We start from the raw sequence: 23,585 nt of genomic DNA on the forward strand, positions 1-23,585 counted from the left end.
GGGGATGCTTTTGAGGGTTTGCTCAGGGAAGGAAAGAGGGAATTACTTCTTAGAAAACTGGGGGATCTCGGAGAAATGCGGCCGTTCTCAGGCAGGCAGGAGGGACAGTTCGACCCGCTGTTTCCTCAGGAGTAAGCGTGGCGGACTGCACCAAACAGCCCCTCGCAAACCGGCCCTGGGAGTATTTACTCGGGAGCAACGCAACACCCCCCCACACACCAACTCGTCAACGCCAATCGAGGCTTACTCGCGAGTAAGCGTGCCCGCGGGACCACCGATTCTAACGCACCTTGGCCTGCAAGCAGGTTCCGGGGAGTTCACGCCAGAGGCTTGTGGGTCTTCGCAGGATCGTGGCTACGCATCTCGAGCTCCAGGCTGGCTGCCTCGAAAGCGGGCTTTTTCTAATTCCGGCGGAGCTTACTCCCGAGTAAACCTGCATTGGGGCCGACCGGCCTTTTCTACGTCTAGGGCGGGAATGTGGTGAAATTGACTCAGGAGAAGCCCAGGAGTCCGTTTCTTTTGGGCAAGAATTTTAAAATCCTGGATTATGGGTTCTCTATCTCATTTGAAAGTCCTTATTTTGGGGTGCAGTTAATTCTGTAAAGGATTTTTTTTTAATGGTGAGAAGTGCTTGAATGAACATAAACTCATCGAATAGGAAGGGAGGCATGAAATCCACCCAGTCCAACCACTTCACTCAGTGCAGGAATCCAGTTTCAAGCATCCCTGGGAGATGGCTGTACCATCTCTGCTTAGATACCTCCAGTGATGGAGAGTCATCTCATCCTCAGGCAGTTTCTCCCCTTGTCTGATGGCCCTGAGCATTAGAAAGTTTTTCCTGATGTTCAGCTAAAATCCGCCCTCCTGTAACTTAAACCCGCTATCTCGTGTCCTACAGGCTCGGATGACAGAGAATCGCTTGCGGCCCTCATCTGAGTGGGACAACCTTTCGGAAATTGAAAAGTGCTATTCTGTAGCCTCTCAGTCTTCTCTTCTCAAGGCTGAAGTTCCTCCCAACTTTCCTTGTAGGACTTATTTTCTGGGGGCCCTAACCTTTGCCCTTCTTGGGCGTCGTCCTAATTTATCTGTATCCTTCTTAAAGTGTGGGGTCCAGGGAAAGCTAGAGAGGTCCTTAATGAAAGTCACAACCCTCACCCACCCAGATTGCTGATGGGGTCAGGAGGCAGAGCAAAACTCTGGACTTAATGATCTTTTGGATCTCTCTTTATGTGATTACTAGTCCTCATGGCTATGTGAAACCTCGAGCATCAGAGGCAGTTTGCCTATGTACACCAGTTGCTGGGGAACATGGGTGGGAGGGTGCTGTTGCACTCATGTCCTGCTTGTGAGCATTCCATGGGCTGCTGTTTGGCCACTGTGTGAACAGAACGCCAGTGGACTCTTGGTCTGATCCAGCATCACGGCTCTTCTTCGGTTCTCATGGCCATGGGTTGTCTTTCAGTTGTGAAACACGCCGGCGACATTTCTCTCTTCCCTTCACCATTTCCATGCGTCACAACTGGTTCTGCATTCCCAATATGTTGAGAGCAAACAACTCTAAACAAAAAACCTGTTTGCCAACCTTGATTTTTAAAGAATACCCAGCGTGCGCGGAGCTGTGCGCTTGAAACCCACTTAAATCATCACATGATCCAGGCCACAGGAATAAATTGGGGGTTTGTTTCTGCTGCCCTGACCCCTAAACACGTTTATGGCGAAAGCTTCTGCATGTTTAGACAGACCAAAGTCCTACAACTCCCAGCCTTCCCTAGCCAGCTACACTGGGAGTTTCAGGGCTTTTGCCTGCTTAAATGTGCATAAGTTTGTGTCCTAACTTAGGAATAAGTATGATTTGGATGTTGAAAAAGATAATAAATATATTTGAAGGATATAAACTATATCCCTGCCGCAATCATTCCAGGAGGTGCCGTCAGAAAGCAACGGATGATGTCCACCTCCTGGAATGATCCTTTGATTTTGTTGTCTGCTAAAGAACGCAGAGCTAATCAACTCATTATCCCGGCTTTTCCCAACTTCGTGCCTTCGGTCTGTCTCGGACTACAACTCCCATGCTGGCTGGGGATATTGGGAATTGTAGTCCAAGACATCTGGAGGACACTGGATCATGGAAGACCGGAGTCACTCAATGAAGATCTGTTAGGTTCCTTGCTAAAGGTTCTTTTAATCAGGCAAGCCCGCGAAGGAGTAATTCACCCACGGCGAGTGGGGTTTTGGTCCGGTCACAAGAAGTCGGGTTTTCTGGCTGTTCCTTCCTGTTTGCAATGTTGCTGCCCTTCCCTCCCAACTGTTCCAGCAGGCGACTTTTTCCCAGCCTCCAGCCCCTTGGGACCATGTGACTTGCTAGAGAAAGGCCAAATTTGGGAAAAGAGGAAGCCCGCTACGGTTTTTCTCTCCCTCTCCAGCACCGGGTCATCACCTCCCTGTTAACCCTGGATGGGCTGTTTGGAGAGAAGCGGCTACATCGGAATCTAATTCAGCAAGGCCTGCCATGGGAGGGTTTTCTGCTCGCTCTGGCTTTTCGGCTGGGAAAGGTTCGGGTTACGCTTCGTAGTGTCAAACAAGTTCTTGTGGGTTTTTTAAAAAATAAAATTCTCCACCAACTGCCTCGATTTGGAAATATCTCCACACATCACTGCATTCCCGGGGAGATGTCAACATGAAACTATGCGTTTTCCTGGTGACACAGCAATGCACTCCCCCCTTCCCAAACGGTATCTTCCCTTGGAACTGCCTGCATGCTCGGGTCATCTCTGGAGCGGTCCTAGCATGAGCTGTGATGAGCCGCTGATCTCAGACGGCGGATTAGGGAGGGGCGGTAGAAAAGTATCACCCCCAAACCTCCAGACTAAATCTCTGCCACTGTGCTGCATACCACCACCACCCCGCCAGTCACAGCTATCAGCAGCTGCCGAGCTGTCTAGTGTAGTGGTTAGAGTGTTGGACTGGGAAGACCCGGGTTCGAGTCCCACTGGGTGATCATGATCCCCCCCTTTCATGGTTGGTTTACTGATGACAAGTCTGGATTCTTGTTTCCAAGGGCATTTAGGAAAGCTGATCACTTGCTTTTGCCCGTTTAGCCTCTCTTGTTTCATTACTGCTTCTGCAGCTGGGGAATCGTGGCTGCACTTTTGCCTTATTTCTGCAGTTCTTTGCTGCTTCTGTTCCTGCTGCCACTGTCTGTTTTATATTGTTGGTAAACTGCCTTGTGGAAAAGCCAGACACAAATGCTTAAAACAAATAAAAAAGGAAGAAAACTTGACTAAAAATTAGGGATGTGCTCCACTTCTCCTCGGATCGGAGAAGCAGAAGCGGATCGGGGGGCTTCACCTCCCCTTAAGGCGGAGGCGAAGAGGAACGGGGGAGCAGTGGAGCGTAGCGGAGTGGATCGAGGTGAAGGCAGATCCTTCGCCTTGATCCAGAGCTCCGCAAAAAAGGTAAGGGGGGTTTACTTGGCCCTGCCGCTGTCGCTGCCGCCCATGCGGCGACGGCGGCAGAACCAGGTAAGGGGGAAGGGGGTCTTACCTTCATCCGTCCGCGGTCCCGTGGCTGCTTCAACTGAGCCCAAGGACTCAAACAGGAAGACTGCCTGGTCTTCCTGTTTGAGTCCTCGGGCTCAGTTGAAGCAGCTGCGGGTCCGCAGATGGACGCAGGTAAGGGAGAGGAGGGAGGGGGGTTACCTGGCCCTGCCACCGCCGCCGCCTGTGTGGCGACGGTGGCAGAGCCAGGTAAGGGGGAGGGGGTCTTACCTGCATCCGTTGCGGCCTGTCGCCACCTTCACTAGAGCCTGCGGCTCAACCAGGAAGTGTAGGCCACAATTGGGGGCTACAGTTACTGGTTGAGCCGCAGGCTCTAGTGAAGCTGGGATGGGCCGGGATGGACACAGGTAAGGGGGAGGAGGGCCTTACTTGGCGCCATTCCCCGCCGCTGCGGTGCTCCGATTCGGAGCCGGAGCTCCGCAGCGGACCCTAGGCGGATCAAGGCGGGGCGGAGCGGGCCCGATCCGCAATTTGTGGATTGGGCGCGAAGAGGATCGGGGGGGGGGGTCCGTGCACATCCCTACTAAAAATAACAAACAAAAGCTTAAAAAAGGAAAAAAGTATAACAAAGTGTAGCGAAAGTTAAAACAAAAAACTGAACACTTAACACCCAGAGAAGATACATTCTGGGTAAACTAGGCATTATTTCTCTTATTTGGTCCAGTTTCTTCAGAAGGAGAGGCAAAGAGCGATGCATTATTCCCCAATCTGTGGAAATAATAGCGGGGACTTTGGCTTTTGGGAGGTACGAAATAGCAAAGCCATGCTTTCAAGCATGGTTTTGCCTTCATAAGGGCTAGAAACATATTTTTTAAAAAATAAAATAAAAAGGAAGAAAAGGTGGAGGATCTCAGCAAGCAGAATTCAGTACCCAAGCCCATCTTCTGTGGTGGCATGGGTGGGCTACGCAAGACAATGAGCATTCGAACCCAGTACGTTCCTGGAGGCCTTGATACTTTTAGAACACGCAGGAGTCTTTCAGGGCGCAGTGGTTTCGGCCTGCAGGAGCTTTTAATGATGTAAAGCGGAATCTCAAGGGGCCAAATTAAATTTGGTTACCCAAACAGCCCCTCCCTGTTCCCTGGCCCTGCTGGCTTTCCTTGACCACCGGATGTCAGTGGTTCAGTCCGAGGCGGCCAAATCTGGTCCTGAAGCATAATCAGACCGAAGTGGACTGAATCGGCCAGCTTCAACTCAGATTCGGGCTTCGGGACCGAGGCGAAGCACAGCCCTAATATATATGTAGCTCCTTCAACCTGTCCTCACAGGACTTGTTTTCCATACACCTGACTATCTTTGTTGCCTTCCTCTGGACGGACCTCTTCCAATCTGCCCCCATGCTTCTTAAAGTTCAACACCCAGAACTGGACCCAGACAAGACCTGACTAGCATGGAAGGAAGTGAAACTCTGACTCCCTGCGAGTTGGAAATTGGACATGTTGGGGCTAGTGATGACTTCCAGGGTTATGAAGGTGATGTTCTCCAGCCCAGACTGGGTATCAAAGATGAGGAACGGCAATAGGAACAGGAGGTTGACTGAATAAGCTGAGGTAGGCTCTGTCAATGAGGTTGGAGTGAGAAGGGGATGGATACACAGATATCGCTTTGCTCAATTGGACAGAAAGTTCCATGTTGTGCGCCTTTCCTTAGCCCGGTACCCACCGGGTGTGCTGGACTACAATACCCATCCACTGGGGATGACAGAAGCTCTAAGCCAACACATCAGGTTGGGAAAGGCAACTTTAGCTTTGCTTGAAAGTGCTCCAAGCCCACGGTCGCTCGGAGTTCATAGAATCATAGAATAGTAGAGTTGGAAGGGGCCTACAAGGCCATCGAGTCCAACCCCCTGCTCAAGGCAGGAATCCACCCTAAAGCATCCCTGACAGATGGTTGTCCAGCTGCCTCTTGAAGGCCTCTAGTGTGGGAGAGCCCACAACCTCCCTAGGTCACTGGTTCCATTGTCGTACTGCTCTAACAGTCAGGAAGTTTTTCCTGATGTTTTCCTGAAGTTGACCTTTCCCATCTGAGTAGGGTTCAAGGAACACAGCCCCTATTGACCTTCTCCCCTCATTTCTTCTAGTTTCTGCAATACACATGACACCAAACTTGGTATAATTTCTTCTTCTTTTTTCCCCCCTTCCCAAAGGCCCATTTTACAAAAACAGCACCCAGACACCCCAACCACCCTAAATCCAGCATCAGGCTGAAAAGAAAGCAGTAGTTTTAACAATTCCCCCCTCCCATCAGGATAAGAGGCTGGCAGGGGGGCTCTCTCTTCATCCTGCCCCCTCCCTCTGGAAGCCTCGCTGAGGCTCCACCCCCATCAGTGCCTTTGAAACCATCGGATGCTCTGCGCAAGGTGCAGATCCTCAGGTAAACGCTAGAGGGCACCATTCCCCGGGGCCAAAATGTCCGCCGAAGCTGTCCCTCCTTTGCAGTGGCGGAGACAGTATATCCTGTCCTGTCACGGCAGGAAAAACATGGCCGGATTGGATACTTGGGGGCAGAGCCCTCACAGCAAGGTCGCCTGTTCAAACCGCTCCTCGCTCTGCTTCTTGCCGGAGCCCAGTTTCTGGCGCCGTTGGTGGATGGCCTCTCGGCGACGGCGGTATGCCAGGAATTCTTCACGCAGCGCCGCACAGCGCTCCTCAGGGCTAGGCACCGGCACCGGGGAGGTGGAGTTGTCCAAGGCACCCACCGACTGGGTATTCGAGGGCGATCCACTGCTTTCGCTGGAGGCCTTTGAACCTGTGGGCAAGAAGGAAAACGCCTGAGGCGAGGATATCGAATCTCTTTCAGCCTGGGGGCTGGAATCCGATTCTGGAGAAGTTCTCGGGGGCAGTGAATTTCAGCTTCAGGCCCTCCCTGCCAGTAACGAGGCCTCCAGAGAGGCAAGTTCAGCTTTCGGAATGGAGGAAAAAGGGGACAAAAACTGGGAAATTAACATGGACTGGCAGTCAAGGAAAGGAAATGTGGTCACCTGGGAAATCCTGGAGTTGGTACTCCAGGCCTGAGATTCTGTAGTGCAAAATGCTACGGGCTTTCTCGAACTGGGGACATACGGTGGAATGGAACGCCAAACAACGTGAGCCCATCCTAAGTCACTTTCCCGGGATGGACCTCCTCTGATTGGAAGGACTCAAATCCAGAGCAGGGACTCGTGCAGGGATGCACGGGGAGTGACTGACTGCTCCACCACACCCAAAGCAGACAATGGGCAAAGAGAACCAACTCCCCCTTTGCAGTGAAAGGCAAGCAGATGGAGGTCAGGCTCTGAGCAGGTTATCGTGCAGAGACAGAGCGAGGAGTCTCCTCTGCAGGTAGGAAGACTCACGAAGGCAAGAGCTAGTCAGTAGCTTTTTACTGCTATTTACTGTTTTACTCTGTACAGCACCATGTACATTGATGGTGCTATATAAATAAATAATAATAATAATAATAATAGTACTGTCTGCATTCAGAGGTATAGTACCTCTGCACACAGATGTTCTGTCCCAGCTAACATATCTCTTTCCCACGAATTTGCTTTATCCTTTGGAATAAGCCAGCTGAACTTTTAAAAATGCTTTCTTCTTCTTTTTTTAAAAGAAGAACCGATTCTCACAGCTCATAAGGACTAGAGACTTTAATTGAAACACTTGAGGTTTTATCCTGCTGCTTCGCCGGGCTTGGGCAGAGCAACCTCTCGGCCCTGCCAGCGAGGCCGCTTCTCTGCCTCCCCCCAGGCGGAGATCCCCCTCAGCGTGCTCACTCTGCTTCTCTAACTCGTGCGCCTCGATAGTGGAGACTGGTCTTTTGGGGTTCCCGCTCCGATACAGCTGCAGGGCGTCCAGCAGGTCCGACTCCAGGGCGAACTCCGAGTCCCATTCGTAGTTCTCATCCACGGACGTGTTCCTCCTGGAGGCAAGGAAGCAGAGGGAAGCCGTGGGTTGGACAGAACACGGACGCCATGGAGGCGAGACTTCCTCTCCAGACCACCTTCTGCATCCACAAATTGCCAGTCCTTGCTTTAAAGGGCTGCCTTCCCCCTGTTTTTAATAGCACTCAGAAGGCCGCACCCCTTTCCCGTAGCCCCTCCCTAACACCAAGTATTAGGGGCTGTCCGGCAGACTAAATTCTTTCCATCCAGGCCTTCTAACTTGGGGGTTTGGAACCCTATTCCAGCCCAGGCCACCTTTCAGTGGTGGGCAAGGCAGAAGGCGAAAGAAGCGGAGCCAAAATAAAATTAACTGGGGAGAATTGGAACCGGGGAGGAAAAGCCGAAATGCGAGACATCACCAAATAATTGGCAGGCGGCGGAAAGGGGAATAGCCATCCGGGAAAAGCCAGAAGCCTGGACTGGGATCCCAGGCTGGGTTTGGCCCAGAGCTCCCACATCCCTGCCGGAAATTGGACCTCAAACTTTCTGCTCCGCCACTGAGCTCTGACCCCTTGTCCTTCTATATCGCCAGGGCGTGTGGAAGTGTAATGCATCCCTGGACGGACACACCTTGCACGCCTCCCTCCCGCTTCAAATCGTTGGGCTGAAGTTGGTACAAGGCTTGGAAATTAAATGAATAAACAACACCGCCCAGCTACGCCTTGGGACTTGGCGAGATAAGGAATTGAGAAATGCCTGGGAGAAAAAGCAAAGACTGCACACGCACGAACACACGGCCAGCAGAAGGATGTTTAGAGGGAATGCTCCATCTTGTGGACACACAGAGAAAGACAAGATGCATGTGTCCGGCTTGGATAGCTGGCGCCTTCATGTCCTCTTATGAGGAGAGACTGGAAGAACGGGGCATGTTTGGCTTTGAGAAGAGAAGGCTGAGGGGAGACACGAGAACACTCTTCAAGGTCTTGAAAAGTTGCCTCACAGAGGAGGGCCAGGATCTCTTCTCGATCCTCCCAGAGTGCAGGACATGGAATAACGGGCTCAAGTGACAGGAAGCCAGATTCCAGCTGGATGTCAGGAAAAACTTCCTGACTGTTAGAGCAGTACGACAATGGAACCAGTTACCTAGGGAGGTGGTGGGCTCTCCCACACTAGAGGCCTTCAAGAGGCAGCTGGACAACCTTCTGTCAGGGATGCTTTAGGGTGGATTCCTGCATTGAGCAGGGGGTTGGACTCGATGGCCTTGTAGGCCCCTTCCAACTCTGCTATTCTATGATTCTATGAAAGAATTGAAAGGTTGTCACACAGAGGAGGGCCAGGATCTCTTCTCGATCCTCCCAGAGTGCAGGACACGGAATAACGGGCTCAAGTGACAGGAAGCCAGATTCCGGCTGGACATCAGGAAGAACTTCCTGACTGTTAGAGCAGTACGACAATGGAACCAGTCACCTAGGGAGGTGGTGGGCTCTCCCACACTAGAGGCCTTCAAGAGGCAGCTGGACAACCATCTGTCAGGGATGCTTTAGGGGAATTCCTGCATTGAGCAGGGGGTTGGACTTGATGGCCTTAGAGGCCCCTTCCAACTCTACGATTCTATGATTCTTCTGTTTTGATGGCTGAGGCCCGGAGTGCATGTAACCCAAGAGAGAAGTTCCCTCTTGGGACTAGGTCACGCCCTTGCTTCCACTTAGATTAATTCCGCAGTCTTCATGCCAACTTAGGGTTGCAGGATGGAGACCCTGTGACGGCTGACAAGGGAAATTCTCACCAGGAGCTGCTTCTCTTGCCGGCAAGGCACCTTCACAGCCCAAAGCTGCCCCAGGATTTCGTGGAATTGTACTTCCTGGGCAACTTGTGAGAAACCTACCAAGGCCTGTGGGCTCAGTGTTTGCCTGGGAAAGAGAGCTGGATGGTGCTGAACAGAGCGGATTCACGGTAAAAGCCGGTGGGGCAGTTTGGAGATACGGACGACCGTTTCCAATGCACACGTCACCTCTTAATTCATTATCCAGGTTTGAATCTCCTCCCAGCCTGGGCTAATCTCCATCCCACATCCTGACCTACCTGTCAGGGTTGTTGTGAAGACAATTTGGGGGCGGGAAAGAGGGAGTGATATACATCACCGTGAGCTCCCTCGAGCAAAGGTGGAATAAGAGACGTAATTAAATTGAATGTGGCAATGCAAAGAATCATGAGATTATCTCCATCCAGGATTAGAAGTGTTTCCAGTCAATTCTGGGAATTGCCACATGACAAAATGGTTGCAGAGCTCAGGAGCGGTCTCTGTCTGTTGATCTGTTTCTTTTCAGCCTTCAATTAAATTCAGAATCGGGGTCAAGGAAAGGGAAACTCAGCTGTGCCATTTTTGTAAATTCATTTTGTATAATTTATCCCGCCCACCTGCACCCCTGACCGTTGGGAGATATTTCTCACCCTGTCTTTTGAGATTTCAGCTTCAAAGTCTATATTCACAGCCTTAATACTTAACAAAATAAAAAAGCAAGTTTTTAGTGCTTAAGGACTAGAAACTTGAATTTTATTTTGTTTATTTGTTAGGAATTTTTTTTTACCCTGTCTGTCCCTTGTGAAGCCTCGTGTGGCGCAGAGCGGTAAAGCAGCAGTTTCTGCAGCTGAAACTCTCCCCACGGCCTGAGTTCGATCCCAGCGGAAGCTGGTTTCAGGCAGCCAGCTCGGGTCGACTCAGCCTTCCATCTTCCCGAGGTCGGTAAAATGAGTACCCAGTTAGCTGGGGTTAAGGTAATAACGGCCGGGGAAGGCAACGGCAAACCACCCCGCTATATAAGGCCTGCCAAGAAAATGTCAGCGAAAGCTGGCGTCCCTCCAAGAGTCAGTAATGATTCAGTGCTTGCACGAGAGGGTCCCTTGTGAAGCTCGGAACTGCTTACCTGAGGCTCCCAAGTACTCTTCCACTCGAGGAAAACGTTCCAGAGAATTCTTGTCCGAGTTTCCGACCTGCCCGCCTCTTCCCAACTCACCTTTTACTGATGGCGATCACCGAAGGCTCTCTTTGGGCCTTGCCTTCTTCTCCCGTGCAGCTGCTTTGCCAACCGGTCGTTTCTCCGAAGGGGGAACTGAGGTAGCTGCCCGCCAGCGATGGCGCCAGTGAGGGGGGCCTCAGGAAGGACACGCTGCCTCGGCCGCTACTCTGGCTGGTCAGGCTGCCCCTCAACAGTTTCTCAGTGGGCGGGCCTTGCGGGGAAATGGCGGGGGGCAATTTGGGTCTCTCGAGGGGCAGAGAGTCTGGGGGCAGGTCTGTCGCGTGGAGCCAATCGTGTTCTGAGGGGACGGCCGTCAACCCTGGCTCCGTCTGGCCACTGTTTGCAATGGGATGGGTGGGCGACAGCGTCTGCAACCGAGGCCCTGGCTCTTTGGGTAGGGGGGTGTCCAGAGCAGAGCTGAGGTAACCCGGGCAAACTGAGGTGCCCGGCAAGGCGGCCTTAGCGGGGCCTGTGTTGGCGTCGGGGAGCCTGAGGAGAGCCTTGGCTGAGGCCTTTTCCTGAGGGTCTGGATTCGCTTGCAAGTCCATGTAGGCTGGACAAACGGTTCTGTCCGTGTCTCCTAGGACGGTGATGTCTGAACTGCCTGGAGTTTCGTGAAAGGCTGACATGAAAGGGTGCTTCTCTTCTTCTTCTTCCTCCTCCTCCTCCTCCTCCTCCTCCTCCGGTGGCCAGTCCCCATCCACATTCATCTCTTTGAAGAAGGGCAGGCTCAAGTATTGGAGAATCCCGCTTTGGGCTGAGGTATTTGCGTTGACCACATGGCCGCTCTGAGGCCCACAGAACGTCGGCGAGGAAGGGCTACTCGGCCGGCTTGGCGAGGAGGAGGAAGAGGAGGCAGCGGCCGCGACGTCCGGACACCCCTCGGAGCCCTGGGAAGTCCGGGAGTGCTGTGCGGTTGCCCCGTACGGCATGGTGGCTACCGGGCTGATATTCACAATGCACAAGGGCTGGGCTTCCTCGGTGGGGCTGCTGCTGCTGTAGTCGAAGTAGCGGCCTTGGCAGTAGCCAGAGGACTTGGCTTGGCGGCGAGCCTGGCCCGAATGCTTGGGCCTCAAGTGGACGCTTTTCTGCCAAATGGGCTCTTCGGGCGCGGCAGGAGAGTAGACCTGCAGGTAAGGCTCCGGCTGGTACGTGCTGCTCTCCGAGGAAGGGGAGTAGCGTCCCGTCATGGCCGCCAAGCGTTCCCGAGGCCGCGTCTCGCTTTGCACCACAAAACGCCCGTCGGGCCCACGGCGGATGCGCTCCAGGGGCAGAGGCTCCCCAACGTGGCTCTCGTAGAGGGTGTATTTGGAACGGTTCTTGGCGCCGGCGACGTTGAGGCCTAGGCTGGCGCCGGCCTTCTCCCCCCACAGCAGGGTGCGCCGGAGGCTCTGGTACGGGGAGGTCTGGAATTTCAGCTTCACAATGCTGTCTGGGCTAGTAGAGCCTGTAGAATTTCTGCAAGAGGAGAAGGGAAGCCCTCATACTTTACTCTTCTAAAAAGAATAAATCACCTGACAGGAGCCTCATTTTCCCCTCCAAAGCTTAGCCAGACCAACTCCAACCCCCGGCCCCCAAGTGCAAACCATCAGCCTCGCATAGATTAAGTCACGCGAGGCCTTCCCCGCGAGCAAGAGGCGCGTTGCCCAAATGACGCCTTGAGGGATGAAGTGAACAAACCCACAAATTCAAAACCATCCCGTGGCCAGCTGTCCCCCTTCAGACTGTAAGATAGGAAGTTTCCATCCCAAGTATGTCCTTGCAGGTGGAAAGCCACACGCTAAGGGTCGAAGGTGAACCCAGGACCCGCCCCTCTGACAAGCTAGCTTTCTATAGGAAGGGTGCGTGTGTTTTTATTGCTTCTTGCTTTTGTCTTTTTGAACTTGTAAAGTTGGGCCTTGGTGTGACAGGGGAAGTCAAAACCCAACCAGGGTCATTTAACCAATTTTATCTGGAGACAACTGTCCTTCACGAACCCAAATATGGGAATTGGACAGATGTTGAGAGGGAACTTGACAAACCTCTGGTAATAGCTTGCTGTGGGATTCCCTGACACTACCACTGGAGATGAGTGTATAAACCAAGTGGTACTGGGTGCAATATTCACCTTCCTGAGTATCATAGTTTTTAATTTTTTTAAAAAAGGTTCTAGTCCTTATTGTTGCAAAGTGCATGGGTGGGTGGGGGAAGGAGATACCCGGCAGAATATCACAATCCAGAGGATTTGGTGGCCTTTTTGTTCCCCGCACAACCACCTGGCCTTTCCTAGGGCCAGCGAAAGAAGATCAAATTATGCAGAACGTTTCTTTTAAATGACAGAACGATGCAAAATGTGCCTTTAATTCAAGACAGGCTACCAAAATTCAGCTTGGCAGGACACAGCCTTGTATGTGTGGACCTTGGGTATGATCTGAGGCTGGATTGATGCCAAGGCTTGAGTCAGGGGGAAAAGCCTTTCCGATGTAAACTTTCTCACCTGCACAGGGTCATGCTTAAAATGATCCTTCTGGATTAAGTTGGGGGTACCTTTAGCATCTGGTACCGTTAGCATCTGCCCTGCTCCTAGAAAGCCCACAAGCAGGGCAGCGATAGCCCAGGGCCATTTTCACTCCTCAGCTATTCTGTGCACACTGACTCTAGACTACGAGGCTGCCTGGATCTTCCATGGCTGATAGCCACTGGTAGCTTCGTCCTCCACGAATTTGTCTGATCAGCCTGGACCATCCATCCATCCATGATGTACTGACATTACAAGTGAATGGGCCAGGTTCTTACGCCCAGAGGAGGGAGTCCCAGGAAGAGAAACCAGACACAGCCTAAGAACGGCTGCTTTGCTGGTTACAGGGACCACTAAGCGAGACGCCAGCAACATGGATGGGCAAAGATTTTGTGCCGGTTTGGGAAAAAAAAATAGCCAAACGCGTCCTGCTTGCGACCTCGAACGCAATTGCATATTTATTTTTTTCAGGGAAAAGCTCGCAGTTTCTTGAGCTTGCGACCGCATTCAAAAAAGTCGCATTCTTTTCAAATTTGCACGCTTCAATCCATAAGGAAACGCACGTGTTTGAAGTGTGAAAATGCACGTTTTCAAAGAAGGATAAAAGGATGCCTGCGTGCAAGAATGAGAAGGAGCAGACAGGTGGAAAACGGAGTGCGTTGACCAGCTCAGGCGTAGCCTTTTCCTCATACTTTGCCAGCATCGCCTTCACCTTGATCTCTGACCCACTCCTCCGACTTCACCTCAGGGTGGAAGGGCACTGCTCCACGGCCGCACCGCTTCCAGAGGGCAGCAAGAGAGCCCCTTGACCGTTCACAAAATGGCTGCCCCAGGCAGCCACAAAACACCCCTTTCCCAGAAGGCAAAGCGGGGAGCCTGTCCCCAAATGCTCTTTTGAACATAAATAAAGATGGTGCTGAAAAGCAGCCCTTTGCTTTGAAGCGTGCCAGCATCCCAGTAAAAATATTTGTTTTTAAAATTAAATGGGATAAAAACCAGGAGGGGGAGGGAGACTGTGGGACACCAAGGCCATAGCTAGACCTAAGGTTTATCCCTGGATCGTCCAGGGGTCAAACCTGTTCATCTAGGTGACACACAGGGGATCCAGTGCTCAGGCAGAGGCGAACCCTGGATGATCCCAGGATAAACCTTAGGTCTAGCTGTGGCCCAAGAGAGGTGTTCGTGGCTAGGGGCACCATGTTGGAGACTCCGGATATAGGTTCATAAAATTATGTGTGGTGCGGAGAAAACAGGCCGAGATTCAGTCCGCCCCACGAAGTCGTAATACCAGAACTCTGATAAAGCGGAACGGTGGGAGGCTTAGGACACCCAGAAGGACATACATTTTCACCCTGCTCATAAACGAAGGCATTCACTTCCACAAGTTGTGGTGATGGCCACGGCAGCTTAGATGGCGGTAAAGGCTTTAGGCCGGCTCATGGAGGATAAGGCTACCAATGGCTGCTAGTCATGATGGATGGATGTAAGCCCTGAAAAACAGCAGCTATGAATTAACAAGGGCAGAGGGCTACGGGTCTCAAGTCTTCCTTGCTGACTGTTGTGGTTCAGTTTACGTTGGGTCTCGTTGGGGGAATGTTACGGTAGTCGTGCCCCCTGTCAGGTATAGGTACTTGTACCTAGTGGGTAGATTTATTAGGAAATGGCTTGAGAATGTCAGATGTCTCTGCAAGCTTATCTTTGTAAGAAGTCCCCATGGGAGAAGCTTGTTCACTCGGCCTTGAAGCTTCTGGTTCTCTGGGGACTTCAGAGGGTTTTGGAGACTCTGTAAACCCAGCCTTCCTCAACCTGGGGCGCTCCAGATGTGTTGGACTATAACTCCCAGAATGCCCCAGCCAGCTGGCTGGGGCATTCTGGGAGTTATAGTCCAACACATCTGGAGCGCCCCAGGTTGAGGAAGGCTGCTGTAACACTTAAGCTTCTCTACCGTGTGATTTCCTCAATAAAAGGAGTCTCACTGATGCGAGTGTTTCGTGTCAGCTGGCCAGCATGTGTGAATGCCAGAGGGAACAGGCTCTGAACACGACCTCCCCCCTTCCTGGCCTCATGTTGGTGCTTCATCAACCCCTGACTGCCCTCACTGCAGCCTGTAAAAAAGGAAAGGTAGCGCAGGGGTGGGGGAGGAGCCAAAAGGGGAAGGGGCGGGACTGCTATGAGCGGGAGGAGGAAGTGACATCATGCGATGGCGCGACTTACTGTGAAGGCAGAAGCTTCTTGTTGGGGGAGGAGATGAACGGTGGCTCTGGAAGGTCATGAGAACACAAAGGGGAAATCACATGGAGAGCAACTAAAAAAAGAAGCGACCATGAAAGGGATGGACGGCTGCCATGCCGCGGCCCACAGACAGACGCACACGCACACCAGCCTCCTCTTCCCCACTCCCTTTCCAGCTTGGCTTCCATTCTAGGCGAGGAAGCCTAGGAGAACGTTTCCCAAATCTGTATCGGGCACAGAATTCAGCCCGCTCCAGAATCCCAGATGAGCCTCGTGTGGCGCAGAGCGGTAAAGCAGCAGTTTCTGCAGCCGAAACTCTCCCCACGGCCTGAGTTCGATCCCAGCGGAAGCTGGTTTCAGGCAGCCGGCTCGGGTCGACTCAGCCTTCCATCCTCCCGAGGTCGGTAAAATGAGTACCCAGTTAGCTGGGGGGAAGGTAATCATGGCCAGGGAAGGCAACGGCAAACCACCCCGCTATAAGGCCTGCCAAGAAAACGTCAGCGAAAGCTGGCGTCCCTCCAAGAGTCAGTAATGACTCAGTGCTTGCATGAGAGGTTCCAGAATCCCAGCTTTCGCTTAAAACAAACCGTCATGCTGCTAGTCCTTAAGGGTGAACTGGCGGGGGTCATGCCTGGTGGAATCTCAAATGTTTGGTGCAGAGGAGGGATTGAACAGGATCGTGGGGAGGGGTTTCAGGCATGGTGTACAATTCCTGGCTCCCTCTTCCCGGGGGGGGGCAAAAGAAACAGACTTCGGGCACACTCTTATGCGTGTTTAGATAAATAAGGTAGTACTGAATCTTGAATTTTTATTGTTCCAATATAAAATGAAGAGACTCCATTTTTTTTGTAAAGAAATTATTTGCCCGTTGTCACATAAGAACATAAGAAGTCCAGACCAAGGGTCCATCTAGTCCAGCACTCTGTCCATGCTCTCCACACACTACTTGGTTTAGCCCAGGAGAGCTATATTCTGCACTTGTCAAAGAACTGGTCAATTTCATTCTCATCCTCCAAGTGAAATTGACAAGTTCTTCTTAACTTCCTATATTCTCAACTCACAAATGGAGCTGGTTTTGCAAAGATGGAGGAGCCCTTAGTTCGATACAGGAGAACCTTCAGGCAGAAGAACATCAGAAGAGCCCTGGTGGATCAGAACTAGGGTCCATCTAGTCCAGCATTCTGTTCACACAGGGGTCAGCCAGCTGCCCCAATGGGACATCCACAAGCAGGACTTGAGTGCAACAGCACCCTCCCGCCCATGTTCCCCAGCAAGTGGTGTATATAGGATTAATGCTTCTGATACTGGAGGTAGCACATAACCACCAAGACTAATAGCCATTGATAGCCTTCTGCTCCAGGAATTTATCCAACTCTTTTAAAGCCATCCAAATTGGTGGACGTCACTACATTTCTTTTCAGCCTTAAACACAATTTCTTTAAACAGAAACACTGTACACACACACACACACACAATCTTTTCCCCCCTCCTCCTCCTCCTCCTCCTCCTCCCTCTCTCTCTCTCTCTCTTTATATATATAAACACCCCACAAATCAGAGTAACCACAATAAAACCAGAAATGTTACAAGCAATCCTGAAAGTCCCAAACCTCTGCAGCCCCCCGCTCCCAATAAACCGGATGCTGTGGGCCACACAGATTGTGCAAATATGTTCCCGGTTTCTTATTCTGCATGCTAACATTTCATTCATTCATTCATTCATTCATTCGTCTGGGGCAAGCCCTTAGAAAGCGCCACACATAAAATGAACGGCACAAGACGCGCTCAGTGTATAGGGAAGTTGCACCAGTACTATGAGCACAACTACCAGGACGAGATCCTAGTGATATAGGTCGGGGTACAAATGTTTTTAATAAAATGATAACTAAACTGATGTCCGTAGCTGCTTTGAAGCGTATGTGCCATTGACACTTCTAAGGAAAAGCGGCTGTGAAGAGATCAGTTTTCCAGGCCCTCTTAAAGGCCTGTATCGAAGGGGCCAATTCCAAGTTAATTGGATGGGAGGTCCAGAACTGTGGGGTCACCACCGAGAAGGCACCATCTCACAGGCATGCTGGCCTAACTGATTTTACCGGACCTCCAAAGCAGGTCATAGAATTTGGGCATATCATAGAACAGGCGCAGGGTTGTATGGGTGTAGGTCCTTAAGGTATTTATGCAATGTTGGGATCCTCAGAAGGCTAGATTCTGCACCAGACACCGTATTCCGCAATCGCTGCAGAATGCCCTGGGCCTTAACTGTTTTCAGTCCCCGGAGCTCTTTCCTCCGAGGGGAAACTAAACTGAAACACAGAAGTCGTTGATTTCATCCCGGGAACTTGACAGAATCGCTCCGTGTTCCTTTCCCCCTGACGTTCCTCTTTGGGGCAAGGAACCGGGAATGTGGGAGCTAATTATGAGGATGTCAGGAGCGTGCTGTCTTCCTCCTGTCCACTCACAGCTTCTGCCCACACCCCCTTTTGGAAGGGGCGGCCTTGTGACCCCTCCCGCCTTCCTGTGCCGCGGGCTCCCACGCGTGCCCCAGATCTCGTCACCGTGACCCTCCTTACCTTGCCGGCGTTTGCGGAGACGGGCCGCTCGCCTGCGGTTCATGATGCAAGCCGCCATGGTGCTGAAGATGACAGCCGTGCTGAGAAAGCAGACGCCCCCGATCACACCGGCCAGCACAGGCTGGGGTAGGAGCTCCGGGAGCTGGGTACGGGATGGATACACCTCCATGCCTGATGGGGAGAGGAGGAGGAGGTGGCAAGAGGCACGTTACTATCCTTCTCAACAGGGAGGAGGGCAGGACGTGGAGGAATAATAACAACTTAAAGGGGGCTCTGCCGGATCAGGGCCCGTTGAAACCAGTATCTTGCGGTGGCCAGAAACTCAACGTAAGCAAGAGGGTAGAAGGATACAATCCACCGAGCTCAAAACAGTCTAATACCGTAAGGTGATTGTAAAGGCCTGGGAAAATAGAAACGCCTTTGCGTGCCGTGGGAAAGATGTTAAAGGAGGTGCCGGAAGGTCCTTTTGAGCGTTGACATTAACAACGGCCGTGATTAAAAGCATCTGCTAACTGCTCCAGTGGAGTCCTACAAGGGAGCCGGTTTCCTTGCTGCAGGATTTGCTACTCCCGGCCCTGCCTGCATAGGCCTTACCTGTTGTAGAAACGTTGACTGTGTTGCTGGGATCACTGATGTAGCTACCAGCAAAGGCCACCAGGCGGAACTCATAGAAGGCGTCCTGCAAGGAGAAAACAGGCGTACGCTCTGAGCGGTGGTGCAGCTAGGTCATAAGAACCCAAGACGAGCCCTGCTGGATGAGACCGAGGGTCCATCTAGTCCAGCACTCTGTTCACACAGTGGCTGATCAGCTGCCCACGGGGAACTTGCAAGCAGGGCATGAGTGTAACAGCACCCTCCTGCCCATGTTCCCCAGCAACACGTGTACGTAGGCTTCCTGCCTCTGACTTTGGAGGTGGCACATAGCCATCAGGACTAGTAGCTCTTGATAGATGTCTTCTCCAGGATTTTATCCCGCCCCCTTTTAAAACCATCCAAATGGGTGGCCGTCACCACATCCTGTGGTAGTGAGTTCCATAGTTTAACTATGCACTGTGTGAAGAAGTACAGTCATTTTAGATCCTGGATTTAATGGTCTTATGCAGGAGAGGAGGCGGCTTTAGGTGGCCATGTGTGTTACTTCAGTTGTGAAGCAGGCCGCTGGTGTTGTGGTCACCACTGAAGTTGTGAAGCTTGCAGCCAACTACACCCGCCACTCCTGCTAGGGCCAGGTCTGGAACTGGATCACTGACACCCTTCCAAACCCACCTTGATGAGTCCAGGCACCAGGAGCTGCGTCTCAGAGCTAGGAATGGATCCATCAAGCACCTCCCAGCCTCCCTGGTCTTGCCGTAGCTCCAGGGCGTAGCCAGTCAGGGCCACGGTGTATTGGAACGGAGGTTCCCACAGTAGCAGAACCCCTCGCGTGGTCTCGTTGGCCATCAGGGATTGGGGTGGGGAAAGAAAGATCTGCGAGGTGGTAGTTGGGGGGTCAGGTGGCACGGTGCTTGTTGGGAATCCTGAGAAGAAGAAGAAGAAGAAGAGAGAAAGAAGAAGGAGAGGAAGAAGAAGAGAGAAAGAAGAGAGAAAGGAGAAGAGAGAAAGGAGAAGAAGAGAGAAAGAAGAGAGAAAGAAGAAGGAGAGGAAGAAGAAGAGAGAAAGGAGAAGAGAGAAAGGAGAAGGAGAGGGAGAAGAAGAGAGAAAGGAGAAAAAGAAGAAGAAGAAGAAGAAGAAGAAGAAGAAGAAGAAGAAGAAGAAGAAGAAGAGAGAAAGAATAAGAGGAAGAAAAAGAGAGAAAGGAGAAGAAGAAGAAGACGAGAGAAAGAAGAAGAAGAGAGAAAGGAGGAGAGAAAGAAGAAGAGAGAAAGAAGAAGAGAGAAATGAGGAGAGAGAAAGGAGGAGAGGAAGAAGAAGAAGAAGAAGAAGAGAGAAAGGAGGAGAGGAAGAAGAAGAAGAAGAAGAAGAGGAGGAGGAGGAGGAGGAGGAGGAGGAGAGAAAGAAGAAGAAAGAAGAGAGAAAGGAGGAAGAGGAAGAGGAAGAGAGAGTGTGCATTAACCCATGTTTGGGAAATACTCCATTTCAATTTTCATATGTTCCAAACTTTGTATTTCCAGGTCTGCAAAACTCAGTGGTTACGAATTCCAAGCCAGAAGATCAGCATCCAGCAGAAAACAATTCCAGGTCTTTCTTTGTGCGACGTGCCTGTGTGTGTTTCTTTCCTTCCACATTTCAAGCGATCAGAATGCAAAACCAATTCAGAAACTGAAACAGGGAAGTCCGCAAATGGGGCTTTAAAGCAATAGCCAGCAGAGGCGGGGCTATTGCCTTAAAGTGCTTAAAAGTTCCCTTTCTCAAGAACATAGGAAGAAAACGCCTCTTTCTCCAATCGGAGACTGTTCTACCTGTGAAGGCGGACCGGGCGGGGCTTGGGGAGGAAGCTACGGAGTGATTCATTACTGCTTCCCTTTGAGCCATGCTCTGCAGAGGCTTACTTGGGAGTAGACCTGATGCTTCCTTGTGAGTATGAGCATCGTAGAGCCATATTTCTGTACCACCCCACAGCCAAAGCTTTTGGGGCGGTTCGCAACAATTAAAAACCCTTAGAAAGATGTTACACAAAGTGCGAAACCGCTGACATAAAAAACAGAGGAGCCGAGATCGTGCCCACCTGACAACAGAGATCGAAAATCATTTTTAAGCAATCAACCAAAGACAACCTGATTAAAAGCTGATCATGTGACCCTTGGCGGCTTCTCTGAAATTGAATTTGGCCCTTGGACTGAAAAAGGTTCATTGCGCCCCTTTTAGGGAAACTGTCTCCCCGCCCCACCCTCAAGACAGCATCCAATATCATTATATACTATGTCATAGAATCATAGAATAGCAGGGTTGGAAGGGGCCTACAAGGCCATCGAGTCCAACCCCCTGCTCAATGCAGGAATCCACCCTAAAGCATCTCTGACAGATGGTTGTCCAGCTGCCTCTTGAAGGCCTCTAGTGTGGGAGAGCCCGCACAAACTCCCTAGGTAACTGATTCCATTGTCGTACTGCTCTAACAGTCAGGAAGTTTTTCCTGATGTCCAGCTGGAATCTGGCTTCCTGTAACTTGAGCCCGTTATTCCATGTCCTGCACTCTGGGAGGATCGAGAAGAGATCCTGGCCCTCCTCTGTGTGACAACCTTTTAAGTATTTGAAGAGAGCTCTCTTGTCTCCCCTCAATCTTCTCTTCTCCAGGCTAAACATGCCCAGTTCTTTCAGTCTCCCCTCATAGGGCTTTGTTTCCAGACCCCTGATCATCCTGGCTGCCCTCCTCTGAACACGCTCCAGCTTGTCTGCGTCCTTCTTGAATTGTGGAGCCCAGAACTGGACGCAATACTCTAGATGAGGCCTAACCAGGGCCGAATAGAGAGGAACCAGGACCTCACGTGATTTGGAAGCTATACTTCTGTTAATGCAGCCCAAAATAGCATTTGCCTTTCTTGCAGCCATATTGCACTGTTGGCTCATATTCAGCCAATATCATATTCATATAGACAACCACGTTTTAAAATGCCACGAAACCACCGGAACGCCTCTCACCTAGTGGCACAGTGGTGACGATCTCGCTGAAGGGTCCACTCCCCAGTTTGTTCTGGGCCAGGATGCTGAACTGGTAGCCCGTGGCCGGTTGCAGGTTTTCCACGAGGATGTGGGACGAGCCGGCGGGAACCGGCAGTGAGACCCAATCGTGGTGTGGGCGGTTGAGGCGTTTTAACCTGCGGAGGGCACAGAAACGGAGAGTTGGCAGTCGTGAAAGCAGAGATGGGGAGCCAGAGACCCGGGTGCCCGAGTCAGCCCTTTCGGGTTCATTGAGTGACCACGCCCCATTCGGTGGTCTTTCGGCTAAAAGGTAGTAACGCTTCTCCTAAAGCCACAGTAACCGGCAGTAACAGCTTTAAGCGACAAGATTCGGGTATTTTTTGCTCTGCCCTCCTCTGGAATTCTTGATCCCTGCCTTGAAAAGAGAGGCGTCCAAACAGGGAGGGGTGGGGGAAAGTGCCCACACGGTTTCGGACAGGAAGGCCGACAAAACTCTCGCGATTTCTTGGAAGAAACGGGCCAGAAACCATTTATGTTGAGAGAGAGAGAGAGAGAGAGAGAGAGGGCGGGGGGAAAATGGGATTGCGCAGTATGGGAATGTCAGAGGACTCACAGTGGCGTGTACCAGATGCTAAACCTCTGGAGGTAGCCCCCGTCAAAGCCCGGCTCCCAGGTGATGTTGGCTGCCTGCTGGAGAGGGAACACGGAGACGTTGGCCACGGTGTGGGGGCTCGTGCCTACAGTTCGAGAGAGACAAAGGAAGAGGGGAGACGCTGCATCAGCACGGTTCAAACAGGGCGGTGAACTGAGCTAGGCGGGCTTTTGTGCCTGGGTAAACCTGCCCTGGCCGCAAGGGTCTTATCCAGAGTAGTTTTGTCTTCCCACCGAAGGAGGTTAAGTGCGTGGCTGCAAGAATGGGGGCCTTCTCAGTGGTGGCACCCCACTTATGGAATGGCACCCATGGGAGGATCCCGTCCTTTTCTCTGGTGAGAGACTGGAGATAAAGAAGGGAGTTCCCGTTTAGCACCAGCACTAGCAAAAGAATCCCCAGGCCTGTGTGTTGTGCGTGTGTGTGTGTCTGGTTGCATGTGTGGCCACCTCAATGGGGCCCTCGTGGCCAAAAAGGTTGGGCACCCTTGCGTCCGCTCCTGCAAGGGGCAGGTGGCAGCAAGCCCCTGGTTGGATTAGAGCTTGTCTTCTTGATGTTGCCTTGTCAAGAGAGCAGCATGCAAGGAGCCAACTGGAGTTCTCGCCCATGTCTAGTTGTGTGCCTGACCCAGAATACCTTGCCTTTTAAGCCGTCCCACAAGGTGGACGCAGAGTGAGCTCGCCTCAAGCCGTGAAAAGGCGTTCGCTTCAAGCCGGGAGCTAGAATGAGCTTCGTAGAAGAAACTGTTCTCATGCCCCGTGCCCGCTATGAACCAAACACTCTTGGAGGAGTCTGCACGTGACACAATTCAACCACAGGGAGCCCGTGGGAAACCACCGCTAGCAACGTGCGTTTTCGACTTCGGCAGATGTACGCACTAAAAGGGTACATGCACTCCCACCCACAGCCAGTTGCGGCTCCTTTCCAATTCCACCCTAAAGGCTTTTCAGTACACTTCGGTATGGTTCAGTGAACCCTACCGCACTCCAAAGGAAATGCTCACCCAGGACATAGACCGTGGTCACGGCGCTGACCCGGGCCACGCCGTTGTTGGCAGCGCACTCCCACAAGCCGTGCTGCTCCTTGGTCAGCGGGCGCAGGACCAAGCTGTTGTTCTGGTCCACCTGGGCATTTACCAGCCCCTTGGTTCCCATCTGCAGGGCACAAAGAGAGCCAGGTGAGCCGGTGATGACCAAAACTCCCAAGAGAATCGCACCCCGATACCTATACTAGAGCGGCAAGCTGTATTCGGTTGAAGTTGACTATAAGATACTTTAAAGCTTCCTCCAAGATCTCAAAAATACGCCAATAGATGTAAAAATCAAGAAGGGATTCATCACGGTCCCTTACTGCACCTTTGCCCTGGTCTAGCCTTTGCTAGATCTCTCTCCTGCCTCCACCGGCTTGACAGGAGCAAGGTTTGGGACAAAGCAGAGGAAAGCCTGCAAGAAGACGCAGAGGGAGATGGGATCATCGGGGACCCCACTCTGACCTCCTCAGAGGAGGAAGAAGGGAAATGTAAAACTGTCAAGAAACACAAAAGATGGCCATTACATTAAAAAAAATAAATCCTCCCCCTTCGTAAGGGCCCTGCTGGATCAGACCAAGGGCCCATCTAGTCCAGCACTC

The 23,585-nt window shown here is 51.8% G+C and overlaps 2 protein-coding genes across 2 annotated transcripts in view; one reads left to right on the forward strand and one right to left on the reverse strand.

Moving 5' to 3' along the window:
* The window catches only part of LOC134412273 (NACHT, LRR and PYD domains-containing protein 12-like), a 240,982-nt gene that overhangs the window by 158,636 nt on the left and 58,761 nt on the right, over nt 1-23,585 (forward strand). The window lies entirely within an intron of this gene.
* The window catches only part of IGSF9 (immunoglobulin superfamily member 9), a 43,944-nt gene continuing 26,017 nt past the window's right edge, over nt 5,659-23,585 (reverse strand). Inside the window, exons 11-20 of the mRNA XM_063145985.1 lie at nt 22,960-23,110; nt 21,921-22,044; nt 21,308-21,483; nt 18,998-19,248; nt 18,326-18,410; nt 17,732-17,902; nt 15,145-15,190; nt 10,431-11,891; nt 7,309-7,454; nt 5,659-6,305 (exon numbers count right to left, since the gene is read on the reverse strand). Of these exons, the coding sequence (XP_063002055.1) occupies nt 6,070-6,305; nt 7,309-7,454; nt 10,431-11,891; nt 15,145-15,190; nt 17,732-17,902; nt 18,326-18,410; nt 18,998-19,248; nt 21,308-21,483; nt 21,921-22,044; nt 22,960-23,110 (2,847 nt within the window). The 3' untranslated portion in view covers nt 5,659-6,069. The remainder of the gene's footprint in view (nt 6,306-7,308; nt 7,455-10,430; nt 11,892-15,144; nt 15,191-17,731; nt 17,903-18,325; nt 18,411-18,997; nt 19,249-21,307; nt 21,484-21,920; nt 22,045-22,959; nt 23,111-23,585) is intronic.

Source organism: Elgaria multicarinata, chromosome 21, assembly GCF_023053635.1.
Source record: "Elgaria multicarinata webbii isolate HBS135686 ecotype San Diego chromosome 21, rElgMul1.1.pri, whole genome shotgun sequence".
In the NCBI taxonomy this organism is placed as follows: Eukaryota; Metazoa; Chordata; class Lepidosauria; order Squamata; family Anguidae; genus Elgaria; species Elgaria multicarinata.